Source organism: Porites lutea, chromosome 4, assembly GCF_958299795.1.
Source record: "Porites lutea chromosome 4, jaPorLute2.1, whole genome shotgun sequence".
NCBI classification, from domain to species: Eukaryota; Metazoa; Cnidaria; class Anthozoa; order Scleractinia; family Poritidae; genus Porites; species Porites lutea.
Window position 1 is genome coordinate 34,840,458 of NC_133204.1, and position 19,024 is coordinate 34,859,481.

At 40.6% G+C, this 19,024-nt stretch overlaps 2 protein-coding genes across 2 annotated transcripts; both read right to left on the bottom strand.

Moving 5' to 3' along the window:
- Positions 1–1,370: 1,370 nt before the first annotated feature.
- On the bottom strand, positions 1,371–9,537 carry LOC140934574 (uncharacterized). Its single transcript, XM_073384175.1, has 6 exons — positions 8,957–9,537; positions 8,815–8,862; positions 7,318–7,695; positions 6,002–6,322; positions 4,954–5,718; positions 1,371–2,470 (listed from the first exon to the last, which is right to left on the bottom strand). Exons 1-6 carry the CDS (start codon positions 9,516–9,518, stop codon positions 2,025–2,027), a joined length of 2,520 nt encoding a protein of 839 aa, XP_073240276.1. The 5' UTR covers positions 9,519–9,537; the 3' UTR covers positions 1,371–2,024.
- A 1,569-nt stretch (positions 9,538–11,106) lies between these two features.
- On the bottom strand, positions 11,107–12,090 carry LOC140934575 (melatonin receptor type 1C-like). The gene has a single exon (XM_073384176.1). It carries the CDS (start codon positions 12,088–12,090, stop codon positions 11,107–11,109), a length of 984 nt encoding a protein of 327 aa, XP_073240277.1.
- Between the last annotated feature and the right edge of the window lie 6,934 nt (positions 12,091–19,024).

The window sequence follows — 19,024 nt, forward strand, 5'->3', positions numbered from 1 at the left end:
TTTCCCAGTCGAAAATAGGGTTTCGTCACTCGTTCTTTCCCCACGAAAAATCGAAATCATCTCGAAAAATCAATCTGAAACGAGCAGCCACTTCTGTTCGTAGACATGAACCAGTCAAACTGCCATTTTCCAACCTCGTGTTTGTTATTCAAAATAAAACCCGGGACAGTATAGCGGACTTGAATTTATTATATAAACACCAATGAAATACCAGGTGAGCTTTCGCGCGAAAACTTGATATCTTCACATGTGTTGTTTGTAGGATGTTGAATTTTCCCGTCGGATAGTACGATCTTCAGATTTGAGTTGTACAGTCTGTCGCTTAAACTAAAGCTAGTATTCAAGCTACATCAAGGAGAAATATGCTATGTGTCAGTCATGATCATTCTCTAGTATGCGCTGATACAGTCCACTTAGTTCTTGAGACAAGTGAGTCTTTGGACTGGAGCGCGATGTCTTGTTGTTCCTACGTAGGTATTTCCTTTGTTTTTTGTTTAAGTAATAATGATAAGAAAGAGAGGATAAAGGGGACAGGGAAGGCATCCCCCATACACACTCTATTCCATAGGTAATTCGTCTCGAGTTATTTTTAACACCACAAATCTCGAGGGGGATTAGACAACAGCCAATCACATAGCGCGAATGTGTTGCGCGTGCGTGATCCATGCTCAGAGCCACGCACCCTTCACGATTTGACGCAGAACAAAATGGCGAAAGACGCGGAGAACGATATTGCTATTCGTCTTGTCGACGAAAACGACTACAGAGAGACTTCTGCTAAAGCTGTTTCAGCGAAACGGAAATTAAAAAGGAATCGCTCTTCCTCTCTTGTATAGAGCTAACAGTACAACAGGGAAATCCTTAACACACTGAATATTCTCTCAGGATCATTTATAATTGACAGTTTGAAGAGAGCAATTTCTGGTTTGATATTTATTGTTTTATCAGTCTTTTATTATTCAAAAAAATAACACTTGGCGTCCTACTTGCTTTATTGTACAAACGACCGGTTTCAATAGACCGGCGAAATTTCTCATCTTATTAAAGCACTGAGGTTACGACAACTTCGAGTTAAACTGATTTCGTGGGTTGTCAAAGAGTCCAGCGATTCCCTTTTCCCAGGTGAGCGCCGACTCATTTCGCTTCAATATTCGGGAATGCTCTCGATCTCTTTACGCTTTCATTGCCTTTCGCCCGACATGTTTTGCACGGCTTTTAGTCATGCGAAACCTCCACGAAGCATCCACGCAGCGCGCGATGTAACTTTATCCCGATTCTAAAAATAACTCGAGACGAATTACCTATGGAATAGGCTGTGTATGGGGGATGCCTTCTCTGTCCCCTTTATCCTCTCGTGTAATAAGATATAATGGTTAGCATCTTCGAGTCTATCGCTCTGCACCTTAACTAGACCAACAAAAACTGTATTACAATATCCTAAATGTGGAACTAAAAACGTTTTATATAGGAGAATCATAGTGTCCACGAGGACAAAGCAAGATATTATTTTAAGAGCTGAGGTCTAGAAATAAATTCTCTGTAAATGTGCTGGCTAACTGAAGGCCAGCGACTTTTCGACCCTTAGTTTTGAAGACCATGGTCATCGGAGTCAATATACGGTTAGCCTGCGTCGCAGACACTCTAAACCTTCTGCAAAAATTGGTCTAGACGATGCGTGGGCCGGCTGCAAGTGTAGGCCAATATATAGTGCGATTTATTTGTTTGGTCTCCCTAGGGACTTGAAGGTCAGGGTAAAAAATATCGATATACCCGTCAGCAGTGCCTTATCCTAGATAATCACAATTCTGTGAAGAGACAGCCATAAGTCAATTACTTTCGAAGTTCAAGTGCTTGTTTTCGATTCTTGGTTCTTCCCTCTCTTCCTAGTATCCCCCGCGCGTGCCGCTCGTTTTCTTTTGCTTTAATTTCTTCTTCTACGTGATAACGGTGGCATTGAAAAGAAGTTGATCCAACACAGTCCTACCGGGAAGTTTTGAATAGGCTTAAGCAGACAGGTTGGCCAATCATGCTTTTGAGTTTTCCTCCGTCTTTTGAAGTCTTGGTAGCGAAGACAAACGATCATCTATTATCGTAGTGCGACTGGAGTCACCGCGAATTGACGAAATTGGCCTCGCGTAGTGGAAGGAACTAACTGTTTTAAGCGGAAAAGTTCTTTGTACCTCGTGCATCATTGAGACAAGGTCCAGTGTTTGCCAACGTTTAGAGAAAACCTCCAGCATGGTCTCCAGAAAAACATCATTTCTGTCGGTAGGAAACTGCACAACAAGTGCCTCAGGGATTACTCCTTTAAAATTTATCTCCGGCGTAGGAAAGACCACCAACTTTGGTTCGTCTGGAGTAAGTGCCAACTTCTCTTTTAAACGTGTCAGTATCATCGTGTAGGTGTTCTCCAGAATGGTATCCGTATCAAAATCTACCAATACGACAAAGAGGGTAGCAGATTCTTCTTCTAGAAGGAAAGCAACAAGTGTAACTATTAAAAGGAAGAGGTTCACGGTTAAGCGCATGCTCATTAATTAAATTAATTCTTTCCAATTATTATTAATTCTCTCGGTTAATAATCCCACTCACATGTATCTCAGCGATCTCAGAGTGTATTTCAAAGTAGAATTGTATTTCAGTGTAACCTGAAGTGGGATGGAGGAGTACTAAAATCGCAGAAAAAAATTAGTGGATTATGCCAACACTACCGAAGGTTTTATTCCATGGTTGATTAATTTACAGCTATTTGGAAATATTTAAGTTGATGATCAAGTACAAGTGGCTGCCAGGGGAGTGTGCAGATTGGTTCTTTGACAACATTATGACATGATCATTTTGCTTGCATAGACAATACAGCATGTCCCGGCAGAAAAACAGCATTCTGATAAAAGAGCATGCGCTGAACCGTGAACCTGTCCCTTTAAATAACACATATAAATTTAGCCAAGCCTAAATGCGGAGCTTCCGTTTAAATTCTTTTAATTTCCTTTATTAAACCCAGTAAACCAATAAACTTTAAGCCATTCTAAAGAAATTCACAATCCGATCTATTCTTTAATAACGCAAGAAGGTAACGGTTTCATGAAAAGAACCAGCTGAATGCCAAAAACTCTTCTATCGAGCCAATATACTCATACCTCATCGCCCATAACTAAGAAATTGTGCACCCTTCTGTCGATATATGGACATGTCAACTGAGTTTCGGTCGACATATCGGTCGATATTTGACCAGTATAGCGGTCGACGCTTGGTCGATACGGTGTGGGTGGAATATCGGTCGACCGTCGTATAATATAATGTGCCTTAGGGTCTTTTTAAAAGCAAGGACTATGGAAGCGCCTATTACGGGTTACCAGAAGTGTTATGGACCTTACATTCCAACAGCGTCAACGTCCATGAAAACGTCGCTGAAAAATAAACTTCGCATTCTTTTAAACGTTTTCGCGATTATCCCGATTCGCCATGTTACTTAAAAGAAGGGAATTTTGTTCGGAGCTGAAGAGAGGTGACCGCGCCCGATTTCAGACGGAGATAGTAGAATTTATTTATTGCCGATCCGTCCCCGTTCTCAAGTGAAATAAAAATTTGGTAATTTTACGTCGTTGCAAAGAAGTATCAGTGGTGAAGTATGGGCGGAATGTCGATAGCCTATCGATAGCCTATCGGCCGACAATAGGACAACCGCTATCGGCCGACATATTGACCAACCGTCGACCGATATGTCAGTCGATATGTTGACCGACATCACTCGGTCGAGAGGTCGACGGACATATCGGTCGCGTTTCGGTCGATATATCGACCGAGGGGTGCACAAACTACCCAAGATCCGTTGAATCTAACTGCAACGCAACATAATGGGCACTGGTAAGAATTAAACTATGTTACTTATTTGTGACTCACATGACCCATTCCTTAACAACAGTATTTTGATGTGGACCGCGCGCTGTTTGATTCTTTCTCGTTTACCGATAATGATAATTTTCCAAGCCTATTTTATATCGAAGTGGATCTATATTTTGGATCTTGCGTTATTAACGACACACTACTCGAGCAATTTTTTTCCTCTTTTTGTGTGGCCATTGAACTGACTGGACGAAATTTCTTTTATTCAGGATAGCCGTAGGGCGATGGACCCAATTCGCGCCCTTCAGTTGCATAAGTGCATTTGCATAACTAATTTGCTCAGTATTCGACTAGCTGCATTTGTCCTATACTTTATTTAATCAATACGTTTTACAAAGAGAAATACATTACTGAGCTCTCCTATTAAAATGAAGAAATCATCCAGGGACGCTTTTGAAGCTGTTAAGCACACACAGCACCATACTATTTTGCCTTGCTACCGTTTCTGCCAGTAACATTAATTGTTGGCGTAATACCCATCTTAGAAACTGGTTGATGAGGTGAGCAACAGTTTACAAGGACATTCCAGCAAAATTTCTAATCTAGATCCCACAACGTATGTAGAAGGCCTAAATGTAATAACGACCCTAAATGCTTTCCCAAACTCATCCCTCACACCCTTTTATTATAATGAACTTCACCTTTAACCCCTTGGTTTGCCCCTTTCCTTGCCACAATAGACCTCTTTAGCTTGTATGTTTCTTTTTCCTAAAAGAAGGCCCAAGCGAAGTTGACAATTTTCTTTTCACAAATTATGTGTACCGTTGCACGTGACCAAGACAAATTTGAAAGGAACAGTTCCCTTGAGTATTATCACATGATCTGTAAAGGGAAAACAAAACATACAAGCTAAAGATCATAAAGAGGTCTATTCCACCAACAAATCGTTGCTCTTCGTGGCATAAGCAAGCTTTAAGATGTGAAAGCCAAGTTGAGGCCCACTGGCTTTTTAATTTTCTCTGTGTCAGGACGTGACAATATCTGTTAAACGAAAAACAAACAAACAACTTCTGACAAGATAGGGAGTTACGCGTAATTTCAACCAACCTTTAGGAATTTTCCAATCGCGTAAACTCATTTGAAATTTTTCACTCTCCGTCTGTAGTTCTTCCATCATCTGGTTTATCCTCTTCTCAATCGCCAGTTTTCTATCTTTCTTCTTCAGTTTTCTCATTTCTACGTACCGCTCTAGTTTTTCTTTCATTTCCAATTCCTCCTCAGCTGTCAATCCCTTTTGTAACCGTTGAAGTCGCCTTTTTAATAACGTCTCAGTGTTTCCTGCAAGCCCAAGCTCGAAGATACCCTTTATTTTCCTCCATTCAAATAGAACCGTACATACTTGAGTAATAGTCTTTACTGATATTGTGGTTACGTTGCTCCGTGAATTAAACTCTTTCAAAAATGACCCAATTCTTTGGGCGTAACTCTGGGCTTGACCTGTTGCGGTGCCGATGATCAATACTTCTGCTTTACTGTAAAACCTCGTAGGACGATCGCTATAATTGGGTCTTTTTCTTATGTCTCTCAGTGGAAGAGAAGGACGAAGTGTTCGTGGTTTCTCCTTCTCCAAGAGATCTACGAGGTCACATAATTGCAAGGCGTCAAACACGTCTTTAAGTAATTTTAAAGGAGTTTCCGGAAACAGAATTTCGATGTCTTCGAGGACTTGGGGACCTCTACCTTCTTTGGGAGGAGCGAGCCCGAATGATTCGTAAAACCACTTTTCAGCAACTGGGTCACTCTGAAGTTGCCACTTCAATTCCGTGGTGACGTTTTCAGAAAGATCTTTCAAGCGAAGTTTATAAGACGATTCTAAAAAGAGAAAAACAAACTAAGATAAATTCTTGTTAAAGAGGAGCGTGGCGATAAACATGGCATGGGATTCAAGCATATGTTATCTGGCAACACCTGAAACAGAACACACTAACAGTGAGGAAGACCTCCCATTGCAACATTACGATCTAAAGGACTATGTCCTGCGTAAAGATCTACTTTAACAGCAACTTGTTCTCTATCAACCATCGGACATTTCGATTATGCATTTCAAAGTCCCGCAGGATCGTAACTGTTTATATTAAGATATTCACTGACTTACCGCTCGTGTCTTCCAGCCCAAACTCAGAGGGCGCGCTAAGTGTTCCTGGTATCCCACTGTCACTCGTTTCAGTTGTCATGCTTCGGGCATCTTGGGCTTTTTCCAGATAATTCTGAACGAAAGCAAATCTTTCCTGATCCAAGAATCTGGACTGATTGACAGGACGTCTCTCTGTTACAACAGGTGTTTGCCCTGAACCTTCACTAACCATTGTCTTGCAGTACAGGTTAGAATCAGAATTCCTTCGGTGAATTTTCATGGGTGTCGCTTCTACACAACTAGCAGGGCTTTCTAAATTCAGAGAGACAACAGGTAACAGAGCTCACAGTAGTAAAGGTAGGTGGCATGCATTAACAACTGTTATGAGCAGGGTGCGGGGTACTCTTTATAATGGACTTTATAATAGACCTTGTCACGGTTTTGGAAGCCATCTTGACGACCAGGCAACTGCGTGAGAAATTACAGTGTTTGCATTAGAATCAATGTCAAATCAAGTAATTTTTCCTTAAAACGGTTGTTCTGGAAAAGAAAAAATGAATTGTAAACTAAAACTTCACTCGTAACGATCCTACTGAAAAAATTTGAGAGCGTTACATGCAGCTATATGCGCTAGAACCACTTTTTAAAATTTGTCTGTAAAAATTTCTCTCGCTACCGACTAAAATTTCCCGGCAAAAATTGCAGACAAATATATGGAAAATCTAAAGTAAGCGTCTGGAGAAATTTAAGCACAGCCACGGCCCCCAAAATTTGTCAGTAAAATCCTGTGTTGTGTAGCTTTAGTTTGCAATTAATATTTTTTTCAGAACAGCCGTTTTACGGAAATTACTCGACATTAGATTCTCATACAAACACCGTAATTTCTCACGCGGTTGCCTACTCGTCAATATGTTTTCCAAAACCGTGACAAGCGGTCTATATGGCTGAATCCGCAAGCGGGCAAGATAAAGTGAATCCCGTGTTCTGATTTTGCTACCCGAGTGGGCAGGAACCAAAGGTAGACATATAAAAGGGTAGCGGACTTCACGAGATAAGGTGTAGAAAAGTATTTTTAAAACACGGTCTTTAAAAGTATCGATCTCGAAGTGGAGAGACGCGCCAAAAGGCCAGCCCACTATTTTTTTTCACGAGGTTTGCAAATTCCAAAAAGTGAAGGTACAAGTTTCTATGGAAGTTAAAAAAGTACGGAACCCGACCCCGAGGTGTGCCGAATAACGGGAGTTGACTTTAACTTTAGAATGGACGGTTTGGATACAAAATTCTCGAAACGTTTGTTGTAAAAATGGAGACGGGGTAGTAATGAGTGAATAAGTTACCTTGAATTTCACTGGACAGCTCATGAAGAGCCTTCTGGTACTCTCCTTCCTCAATGGTCACAACCACCTCCAATTCCTTCCCACCGGCAAGTTCTTCGCGTACTTCATCAGTGACAAAGAAGTCTTGAAGCCGTGCTTTGAGCGTGCCATCCTTATACAAACTCCACAAAGCTTCAAGTGATGCAAGATTTTCAGCTTGAACTGTGAGGCAGACGCAGCCCTCGGTTATTTGAATCAGGCTGGTACCAGCAGGAAGCACGCACTTATTAACTGCAGAAACGAGCTGGTCAAATGTGGACCCGCGACTTAATACCTCCAGTGTAGAAGCTATTGTGATGCCACCTGCGACCACTTTGAATACCGTCTTAACGGTCAAAACTATAACAAAAACAAAATGAAAAACAAAGTTCTTGTTGTGGCGTCTCTTAATTGTTTCAAGGCAGTTCAGCTTTTCGCAATTCGCGTTATTTCGAATCACATGTGGTGAATTACCGATATGTTTCGAGCCACATGCCAGTCCGAGAGGGTTTCTGGGTCTCCCGGCTGGTTCGTCTGGGATACACCAGCGAAAATGCAGTTTGACCAAGATGTAGTGAAAACCTCGTTTTTGATATAACAGTATAGTAGAACCCCGTTAATACGACCAAAGCTGGGCAATAAAATCCTGGTCGTAATACCGAGGTGGTCGCATTAACGGGATCTGATATCATTACGTTTGGGTCGAAAGAATATGGTCTTAATAACGAGGTGGTCGAATAAACAGTGGTCGTAAGGCGGGGTTCCACTGTACTACTAAAGATGAAAGGCAGTCAAGATTCAGGTGTAGATCACTGCATCTCCCGCATATGTATTTTGGTTTTAATCTTTTGGTTCTCGAGTTTTACTGTATTAAAAAATGTCAAACCAACATATTTGTCCTACTGTCCAGCATAAAAACCATAGACTGGAAATGCTCCCTGTCAACTTTATATTGAAAATAAGGTAAGAACAAGAATTACACCAGGCCCGTTGGTTTTTAGCTTGTATTCTTCTCTAAAAGTGCAAAGGGTTCTCTCACAGCACAAGTTTGTTGTTCCCGAGTGTAGTCGCCCTTTCCTGAATTTGTCTCGTCACATAAACACGTAATTCTTGCAGGCATTATAATAATCCAAGGTAACATATAAGAACAACTGGGTGGCTAGCTGTACATTTTTTTATAAAACCACAAAACAACCACTTTTTATAATTTTACTTCCATTTTTTCTGTCCATGTAATGTTAAATATTTCGGTGTGTCATCAGAGTCTGGTGGTTCCTTCACTGTTTTCATAAGGCCGGGTCGCTATTATATCTCGCTTTCTCTGATGGCAACTTCCTAATAGTAATATCCTAATAGTTAAATTTGTCAGTTTGTGTGACCCAGTTTTTAATTAAAACACTAACACCGACAATCGGTAACGCCAAGAGACAAGTAACATGGTTGGGCGACCAATTGCCACGAAATTCACAGTTGACTTACCTCCTATCAGTCTGTTACCGACAGACGACATGAAATCAGCTACTTGCGCTGAAAGATAACAAACATGATAACAGATTAGAATATTCCAATTCACCCGAACGTTAAGGTCAGAGAACTAAGTAACAACAAGTGAAATCAATACCTTTTCGACTTTCAAACTCATCCTCCCGATTTCGTCTCGCTTCAAACCCCTCAACATCTCTTAACAAATCGCCTTGTTCTGTTTTGGTCAAAATCTCTTTCAACAATCCTAGGCAGTCAATCCCTAAGCATTCGTTGTTTTCTAGTTCTTTAAACAACGATCGAACGTCTTGAATGTTGCTTTCATTCGCTTCCGCAATAGCCATTCTGCAAATTGCAATCAGTCGTTCCATATCATTGAGTTCGTCGAGTACGAGAATAATCTGCTCTATCAAGCCATTGTATTCTATTCTTGTGCTCTCGAATTTTTTGACTTTCCCGAAAAGGGACCACTGCTTTACACCTTTGAGCAAGTCTTTCAGAACCTGAACACGATCAACTCCCAAACAATTGCGATCTTCGAGTTCTTTAAACAGCGAAAGGGTATCTTGGATGCTGTCTTGCCTCTCAGATAGAGGCGATAACTTCCCTCTGCACATAAAAAGCAACCGTTCCAGTACATTTTGTTGGTCTAGCCTCTCGCTTATTTCAAAAAGCAAATTGTTATACTCGATCTCGGACATTGTAACGACGGGTAAAGCGTCTACTCCAAAGTTTCTAGCATTCGGCCTGCTTGATCACGTGATTATCCGATTCCTCTCATCGTGGGCCATACAGACGTTTGGTTACTAAGGAAACGGCGCTGCTCATGTCTGAAAGATTAAATTTAAAGGGGCTATTGTCCCATAATACACCTTGTGCCCCTCCCCCCGCCAAATTTTTTCATCAGCATTGTTTTTTTATTTCTTTTGGGACCACCGTAATAGAGTTCTAAAGTGATGACGTCATAAAAATTACATCAGATCAGAGGAATTGGGGGCTTTATGTAACATTTTGCATTGGTAATAACATTTCTAAGTTTGCAAAATGAAGATCCAAAACTTACCAATACATTTGAAGGAAGTTTGTAATCTTTGACAAGTAACTGCAAGCTGGATGGGTTGAGGTTCACCTCGTGTTTATCATGAAACCATCCTATCATTTCTTGCGAAACAGAGGGGTCAACGGAGCACTATTCTATAGAATCACGTGATCTGCAGTAGAGGCACTCGTCGTTATTCGAAGTTTTAAATCTTTGTAGCTCTTTTTAGTTACTAATATACGACGTCGTATTTTAAAGGAAAATTGTCTCAATTGTTGTCAATAGATTAACCCGCGGTATATTTTTAAACAGATCTTCCCATTACTCTTGATATCAACGTTGGGTTGTGGGCCTCTGGCTTGGACCACGTGTTTTTACGGCTGTAGCTCTTATTTCTGTTTTTTTCTTGAAAGAGAAGATAATAATCCTTACATCGCATTTTTGAAAGCAAGATTGACTTGTCATTAAAGAGGTGAAACATAGCATCATCTTCAAGGCTCGATTCCGCAGGCCTTGGTTCAGAAGCCGGTTTGGGCCTAAGGCCTATTGGAATTGACGCAAGGATTTGAAAGTAGTGCAAAAAGTTCACTTTTAAACTATATCTACATTTACATTCTTCGTGAGTAAGAAATTTTCCATTTTCGTTGAAAATGTCTTGAATATAATAAATTCCCTTTTTGACCCAATTTTTTTCCAAATAGCGATTTATCTTCAATTGTTATGTTGTCATTGTTCCAGAGAATTAGATCACCATGATAAGTATCCTGTTCAGACGCAATTCCTTAAAGTAAGGATCAAGCATTTCCAAATAAAAGAGCGATACATGTTTCAATTACAATTAAACTTCAGTAGGAAAGAAAGACCACCGTATCTTTCCAAAAAGAAGTTAGGGATACACTTTTGTCTCATTTGATGGACAGTTTAGAAATCTACCGATCCAACTTAAACGGAGTAACTGTTTAACTATTGCCTCAAAATTCGGAAAATTTAGAGGCGAGTAATACAAAATTTCCGAGTGCAGAAAATATTTCACAGAAACAGATTATGGTTTGTAGGTAAACGGCGTCTATTTGCAAACCTGTATAGGGTAAAAGGAGCTCAATCTGAATCTCAATATCTAAAGATTAGATTAGCGGCTACGCTCACTGTCAGTTTTTCTCAGTATTCCCTTCCTTAATTGCTTGACATTCAAGCCTTTCCATATCCTTATTCCCAGTTTTGTCACTTTTTTTGTGGTTACTGCTTATCCATCAAGTGGCTGGTCTTCTACTTGGTGATTGTTGACTTAAAAAACTATTCTCGACTCTCACTCCAAATTTACATCGGAGTAATTTTCGAAACTCTCTTCTAAACACAGGATTCATTCCAGCATAAATAAACGGATTGATGGCGTTGGAAATATTTAAGAAAAATGTGCAAAGTAACTGAACATTGCGAGGCATTTCATTGCCAAAAAACAATCTCGTCAGGATGGTGATGACCCAAGCCGGTACCCAACACAACATGAAGGCAAAGACGACAACAAAAAGGGACTTGCTTAGTCGAATCTCGTTTGAGGTGACTGTCTCGTTGTTGTTTATTCGAAGACTTTGCGCAGTTCCAGTATTGTGTTCCCGAATCTTTTTCAAAACTTTTCTGTAGCTGAATGTTGTCACAGTTAGCGGAAGGACAAAAAACAAGACTAGAACGACAATGTAGTGAAGTATTTTTCCAAAATTACTCAAGTGACTGTTTAAGCAAGCTGCATAGTTCGGCACAAAATGAAAATCTTGTAGACCAGTAAGGCGAGGAATTAAAATGAAGAGAGCTACAAATATCCAGGCAGCTCCAAGAAGAATACGAGATTTTTTCTTCGAAAAGTACAGATTATATTGTTGATTTGATTTGCATATTCTTATGTATCTGTTAAGTGCAGCAAGACCCATGGTTACAGGTGAAACATACACAACAAACAGACTAAAATAAGCGTGTATTTGACAAACCGTTTCCCCAAAAGGCCACTTTCCTGTGATAAGAACTCCAGTCGCTGGAGGCATAACGAGAGTTGCAGCTATCAAGTCAGTTACAGCCAATGCAATGATGTAAAGATTCGTTGTGGTACGGAGACTGCTATTTCTGTAAACCGACAAACAAACTAGAATGTTGCCCAAAAGTGACAAAATATTTAATGCAATCATTGCTCCAGTTTCTATAACTTTTAAGGCTGTACTACCCGATTCGAGGATTCCCACCATTCTTGAATTGTTGAATTGGATCTTTGTAAACTTTTTTTGAACTGCTCTGACTTTTTAACTGTTGTCGCAAGAGTTAGCGATGAATTTTACCCGTTAGTAAGCCTAACATAAAAAGTGAAAAGCTTTCAATAGCACAATACGCCATTTTCAAGATGGTATCACTTAACTAGAACTACCAGACTTCATTTCCTTTGTGCTTTCATATTTAAATTTTTTCAAGCCCAGTGAGGTTTAAAAAACAATAGCCCTAATTTCCACAACAAAAGGACAGACTGAAGGATTCTGGTAATTTCGTAAAATGACGCCATCGTGCAATTGTCCTATTAAAGCGGTGATTTCCTAATCGAAGCAACATCAATTTTTTTTCCCATAAACAGTGACAAAATAACATTAAAAGAATGATTTATTGCTCACCATGACTTTTCTAAACGCACCTGCTACGTAATATTTAACAATTATTCCTCGAGCCCGAATGGACTCCGAGTCAATAGCCCTCGAGGCCGAAGGCTAAATGGGCTATTGGCTCAGAGGTCATGAGGGCGAGAGAATTAATTGTTGTAGTAAAATAATCCAACTAGTTGGTCAAAAATAGCGAGACAAAACAACTTTAGCTAGTTAAAGCTAGACTTTAGGCCTTTTTTGCCGCCAAAAAGCCGGCGCTTTGCGCTACTAGTGGGCTATAACATATAGCCTAGTAGTAGCTCAACCAATCATAACGCAATATTGATAATAGATCACTAGTTGGATTTTACTGGTATTAGTCACGAATATTTTACTAGCGCTCTGAGAAGAGAGTTGAAAATACGACGCGCAGCGGAGTACAGTCAACTCCCGTTATTGCGGACACTCTCGAAACCGCTGTTTTATGTCCGTAATAGCGAGAGTCCGTTAGATTCTGAGACGAGGACCACTACGAGAACGAGATTTTCTCAATACTAAGTTGTGCGCGCACGAACTAACGTCTTTCGCGAGAAAACGTGGTACCCGTCGTCATTCTACTACGAGTTTCGGCGAGAATGTAGTAATGGCGGGAACAGGTTATCCAATTTTTGGAGTTTAATCATTTTGCGACCGGGAAAGGGCTAAACCTTCTCCAGTAAAAATAACCACACAAATTTTTCAGGTGAAAAATAGTAAAATAAAGCTTTCCGGGTTGAATATTTTTCGAGAACTCGCGAAAACAATTTAAGTGAAATCTCGTAATCGTAGTTGTCCTTGTCCTCAACTCTAGAGCTCTCTAATGTGAGATAAATGGGATACTTATACTAAATGGCGACCCAAACTATACTGCAAGACTGGACGAACTTATCAACAGTACCGAAACTGCTAAGCAGTCGTTGAGAATGGAACATGAGGGCTTGAGCTCTCGTAAAGAGCCAGGAATTAAGAAAAAAGCGCAAGCTCAAGTGAACAAGTGAGGACGATTGTGCAGACAATTTAAGGAATTAATGTGAAAATAAACATTCGCGAAATCTTTTGAAATGTATTTTGGCAAATGATAAACGGTAGACTGTAATTTTACGTAAGTAAGAAAGTAAGAAGTACAGTGTGTTCCCTTTATCGAGAGTCAAAACAAAAAAATTGTAACTTTGGTACTAAGAAACTGTCCGTAACTGCGTAATAGCGGGAGTCTCCAGTCAAACCGCTACAGCTTTTGTCGGGGATCTAGATTTTTCCCGTAATAGCGAGTGTCCGCAATAGCGGGGTGTCCGCAAGGCGAGAGTTAACTGTATTTTTGACGAACTCCGATGTTTTTCATCTGGTGATGAAACACTGTGTAGGGCGCTTGATATTACTTCTCAAACAAAATTATTTTAGAAGGAGAAATTAAGGATGCATAAATGAGGACTTTTTCATATGATTTCCAAACACTCAATACTTATTAAACATTAATTTCCTTTGTATGTACTCTACGAATTATTAATGAGTTTGAGAAATTCATGTCTAAAACTATAACACGAAACGAACCATGTGCTAGTCATGCTTTGATGCAACCGCGCATGAGCGAAACCTGCCTTAAATACAAGAAGTCTGGAACCTAATGTACTACACTCCGCTCGAACAAATGGGTTGGTTAAATAATTTATTTCTTCACCATGACTTTTGTTAAAACAGCTGCTTCATCATATCACGTATTAGCCAAGTTTATTCTACTTAGCGCACTCTCACCCCATCTTTTCCAGGTTTCTTTTCTTTCCTTTTTTTCTCATCTTGCCTTTTTCTAAAGTAGCAGACTCTTATACGGATTATTTTAATAGCAAGTCGATGATCGACTTACTTAACAGAGAATATATTTCGGTTCAGTTTTATTATGTTTATTTAGAAGCATATCACCCCTTCGGGGTTATAAGATTCTGGTTTAATAAGACACTGCTTGGTTTTTCCTAAACATCTAAATTTTTTAATGAATCTTTACTTTGACGTGGTCGTCTCATTTGCAAAAGAGACGATGGAGCCGAGGGGAGAAAGCCTAGGCGCCACTGCAAAGTTAAGACTTCATACTTCATAAGATCTGTTAACCGTCTACTTTTAACAAATTTAATTAATCCGAAGGATAGGATCACAGCAAGAGGTGTTTGTCACGAAGATTCTGTTCTAAATTAAAATTGGAACTTTGTTTAATGTTAAAAGAGGGTGAAAATATGGCACCCCAGTTGTAGGAAAGATAAATAAGAAGCGTAAAGTGTCGTGAACATAGAGGTTGTATACACCCTCTTAGGGGTAATTGTACATTAAGAGCGTCCTGAAATTTAGGAGGTACAATTTAAAGAGACCCTAATGTTTATAATAGGCTATTTGCAAAATGACGCAAAAAGGCCAACTCCATGTTATTAGAAGTCCAGTACCTAAAGGCGTGACGATCGTTGCAATGATATAAATGAAGAGCCTGTTATTTCTGTAAAAAGACCGACAAACTCGTATGTTGCACAGAAATTACACAATGTTTAGTGAAATAATTGCTTTAGGATTTAATAACCACCATTAAATCTAGTTCCTCTGTCGGGAACATTTCCTTTTTCCTCCCGAAGTCTCCCATTCGGAGTGATAACAGTCTTATGTAATGACTCACAGCTCGCCTTGACCGACTTTTTTAAACTCACCTTTTTCATTATCTGACGAACAATCATTATTTCACTCCTACACTTATCCTTCCCCTCAATTTAGAAATCTGATAACTTTAAACACAAATTTCAACTGCTGTGTATAACACTGAATTGAAACTTACGTAGAGAACAATATTCATCTTCCGTGAAATTGATTGCACTCTTTCTTAACAATTTTCAGTATGTTTGATTCTTGATTTCTCAGCACCCAAAAATCTGACAACCAGAAATGCGGTGCGGGATAAGCAGACAATTCTTAGCCCATTTATTGAACTAACCAACTAATCACAAATCAAAAACAACTGTTTATACTGTTTAGACACCAAAAAATCAAACAAACTGTATACGTTTGATCCGGCCAAAGTAAATTGAATAAACAAAATCACTTATAATAACTTTCAATCATCAGGAAAACACAACTAAAATCGTTTCGAGGAAATGGATTTCAATCAGAATATAAAAAAGAACAAAATTTAACTGTCCGCTTGTAAAAATCCAGAATGACACTTGTTTACTGTTCAGCGAATATATACTTGCTACTTTACATATCACACTTTCTTCAAGAGCTAGAAGATAAACGAGCAACTTTAACCACAGATCCCTGACGGAATTGATCGTTCTTACGTCTATCTAGGAAAACGGACATGTGGGTGGCGCAAAACTTTAAGTCACAGGCACGTAAGTCACGCAGCTCTGACCAACGTAGGAAGGCTCAAAAACCAAGCCTTCCTACACGAGGGAATACCATGACCGAAAAAAATCCGCGGCTGCGGAACCAGGGAGAAAAGTAGACTCGTGTAAAGGAATCTCCCGCCAGTCAAGAACAAAAGGGTGGAAAACCCCGGGGCTTCGAGACACCAACGGCCACCAATGAGCAGATTGCCAAAAGGGGATAATTAGAGTGCCCTGTTCTTTACCCAGCTTCATGTGATTGATAACCCTGGGAATAAGGAACACTGGGGGGACCAACCAATTGTTTTCCCCTACCCAGCTGACGGTAAAAGCATCAACAGTTTCGGCAAATGAGGCTTACTACTGCCGACGGACAAAATACTGCAGACGCTCTGATTGTCAGATCTATGCTTGCACTCCTTACCCGCCAAAAGACCGGAAAACGACTGAAGAACAAATCTAATGGCACGAAGCTTGCGGAAAGAAGAGGATAGGGCCTCGGAACCCAATCAGTTCCCCCTAGCGATGTGCGTACCAAATTGAACAATAAATCCCGCCCAACCCACATTGCTGGCATCAGAATAAGACAAAAGCTCTATCTTCGGGGAGGACCTCTAGATTGGTTTGCCGCACAAACAAAAGAAATTATCTCTCCAAAAATTAAGTTCCTCTACAGCTTCACGCGTTAAAGCCACCTTGCAACTAAGGCTATGAACGCTATTAAGGACTGCGTACAAGGCTCGGGTGCGCAAACGCACAACTGGACCTAACGCGAGCTCCATGGAAATAAGGGTACCCGTAATACGAGACACGTCCCTAGCCGTGGGTGAAACATCGTCAAGAAGCAGTGAAATCAGATTAAACAGGTGATCAATCTTGCCTGGTGGGATACTAAATTCTCCACTGGTGAGGTCCAAAATAAAGCCTAAGTGCTCCCCTTTTTGGTGCGGTTCAAAATTGCTCTTTTCCTCCTTCACTAGCAGGCCAAGGCGATCAAGATCGCCTCGCACTAGTTGCGCGTCCTGAGAACACGAATCTTTACTTGAATCGGCGCCGATACCGTCGTACAAATAGACAGAAATCCTAATGCCTTGCGACCGCCAGTGTGCAAAAACTGGTCTTAACAATTTGGTGAAAACGTAAGGAGACGTACTTAAACCAAAAGGAAGCGAACAAAACAAAAAAATAGCGCGGCTTACCATCGAAAGTAAACGAAAAAGCCAAAAAACTTCCAAAGCTCTTGAAAAATGTCAACAAGATGGTAGCCATTACGAAGATCGAAAGTAAAAAAACAGTCATCTGGCTGAAGAATGTCCGCCACGACTCGAAGGTCTTCGAACCTAAACTTACGCTTGGCTATCAATGGAAGTTTGCTATTCTTTTTAGGAACTACACCTAAGGGACTGCAAACATGAACTTGGTCACGCTTGACTTCCACCGCGCTACCCGCCAACAACAATTCCTCGATAGCCTCACAAACAAAAGCTCTATTATGAACATCTTTTTTATGATTACTAAAGAAATACTTCACCGGAATCAGTGAAACAAATGGTAACTTATAACCACTTTCAACAACACTAAAACAAAAGAAGAGGCCCCAACAGAACGCCAAACATGCAAAAATTTGCGCAAGCGGCCTCTAATCCAAAATATTGAGGTAACGCCCGTGTCAAGTTCAGCCTCGCCGCTTTCCGACAACTCGTCAAAATCAGAGTCAGCTAGTCATTTAGCGGAAGAGGAAACTTTACAATCCTTGATGAAATGGCCTGCTTTGCCGCAGCCAAAGCAGCGATAAACAGAAGCTTTTTTCTCCGGTACAGGATTAACCAAAAGCTGACCGACATCCGGGCGAAAATCCACGATTCTATGTGACGGGCCAAAATTTACACTGGGGCCGCTTTTGGAAGATGTAGACTGAGACTTAAAACGAGTTCCCATTTTGTTTCTCAGGCTATTCTTTCGATTTCGCTTCTTCCGAGACCTCTCTACTTCCTTGCGCGCGACACGAAGTTTCTTTTCTTCTTCGTCATTTTTAGTGAGTGGGTCCGCCTCAAAATATTCTACCACGTCCCAGCCATCCCGGTCAGCAATAGAAATAAGCTTATTTCTGTTATCAAGGAGTGACATACCTTCGTTGGCAATCTTAGTGATGGCGTTATCCTCCCCAGCCCTCTCTAAAATCTAGTTGAACTTATCCTTGACGTCAGTGTTGAGCTTGAACTGTTTCTTGTTACTCTTATATTTGAACTCGGGCTCCTCCTCCGCAGACTTGCGTTTTAATGAGTCGAGCTGTTCCTTGACAACCTTGACCTCCTCCGTTTTCGTCTCCAGGGCCTTTAAGACTTCCTTCGCCCAAGCTGGGGGCTCAGGGCTGCGAGAAGCGGAACGACTTCTACGGTGCGAACGCTCGCGGAGACTCCTTCGCGAAGGCGAAGAACTACGGCCAGAACCGCTTGAAGCTGCAACATGTGAACGAGAACTACGACGGCCTGAACTACGATGTTATCTTGACCTGGACAACCGGACAACAGGGTCTTCAATGTCCGCGTTGACTCTCGAAACACGAGAACGAACTGAAGCAGGGCGACCACGACGGCCCCGCGCCATGCGGACGAGATAGGAAGAACGAGCTAAGAATTTAACCGTCCGCTTGTAAAAATCCACAATGACACTTGTTTACTGTTCAGCGAACATATACTTGCTACTTTACATATCACACTTTCTGCTCATAATCTCATGCCGGCACTTAAAACATACTGTCGATAAATGCACTTGTGCTTGGGAATTCATGAAACCATTTATCTGTTGTTTCATTACGCTTCGCTGCATTCAGGCAAAGATAAATGAACAATTAAACACTGCTTGATTGTTTCTAAACATCTAACTGTTTTTTTAATAATACAATTTGAATTCAGCGTATAGGGATAGATTTTACATGACGTCACGGCGGCCATATTGGTGTACAAAAAAGTCCCTTGGCTTAACTATGCTTGGAGACCTGCGGGGATTGAACTCTTTTTTCATGTGCAAATTTCTTATGTTCCACGAAATTTGCATAGCTGCTGACTGTCCGAAAGAAAAAGATAAATTTAAATTTGTTTAACATTTTTTAATGTAAGTAAGATTGGTAGCTCGGTATGGAGACACTCCTTCATATC

What these genes read in the sequence shown, in the direction of transcription:
- LOC140934575 (XM_073384176.1), bottom strand. Translation starts at nt 12,090, where the DNA reads ATGGTGGGAATCCTCGAATCGGGTAGTACAGCCTTAAAAGTTATAGAA.
- LOC140934574 (XM_073384175.1), bottom strand. Translation starts at nt 9,518, where the DNA reads ATGTCCGAGATCGAGTATAACAATTTGCTTTTTGAAATAAGCGAGAGG. An exon ending in GCTGTCCAGTGAAATTCAAG is followed by an intron (nt 6,323 to 7,317) that starts GTAACTTATTCA and finishes TACTACTGTGAG; the next exon opens with CTCTGTTACCTGTTGTCTCT. An exon ending in CGATTGGAAAATTCCTAAAG is followed by an intron (nt 2,471 to 4,953) that starts GTTGGTTGAAAT and finishes CTTTCCTTCTAG; the next exon opens with AAGAAGAATCTGCTACCCTC.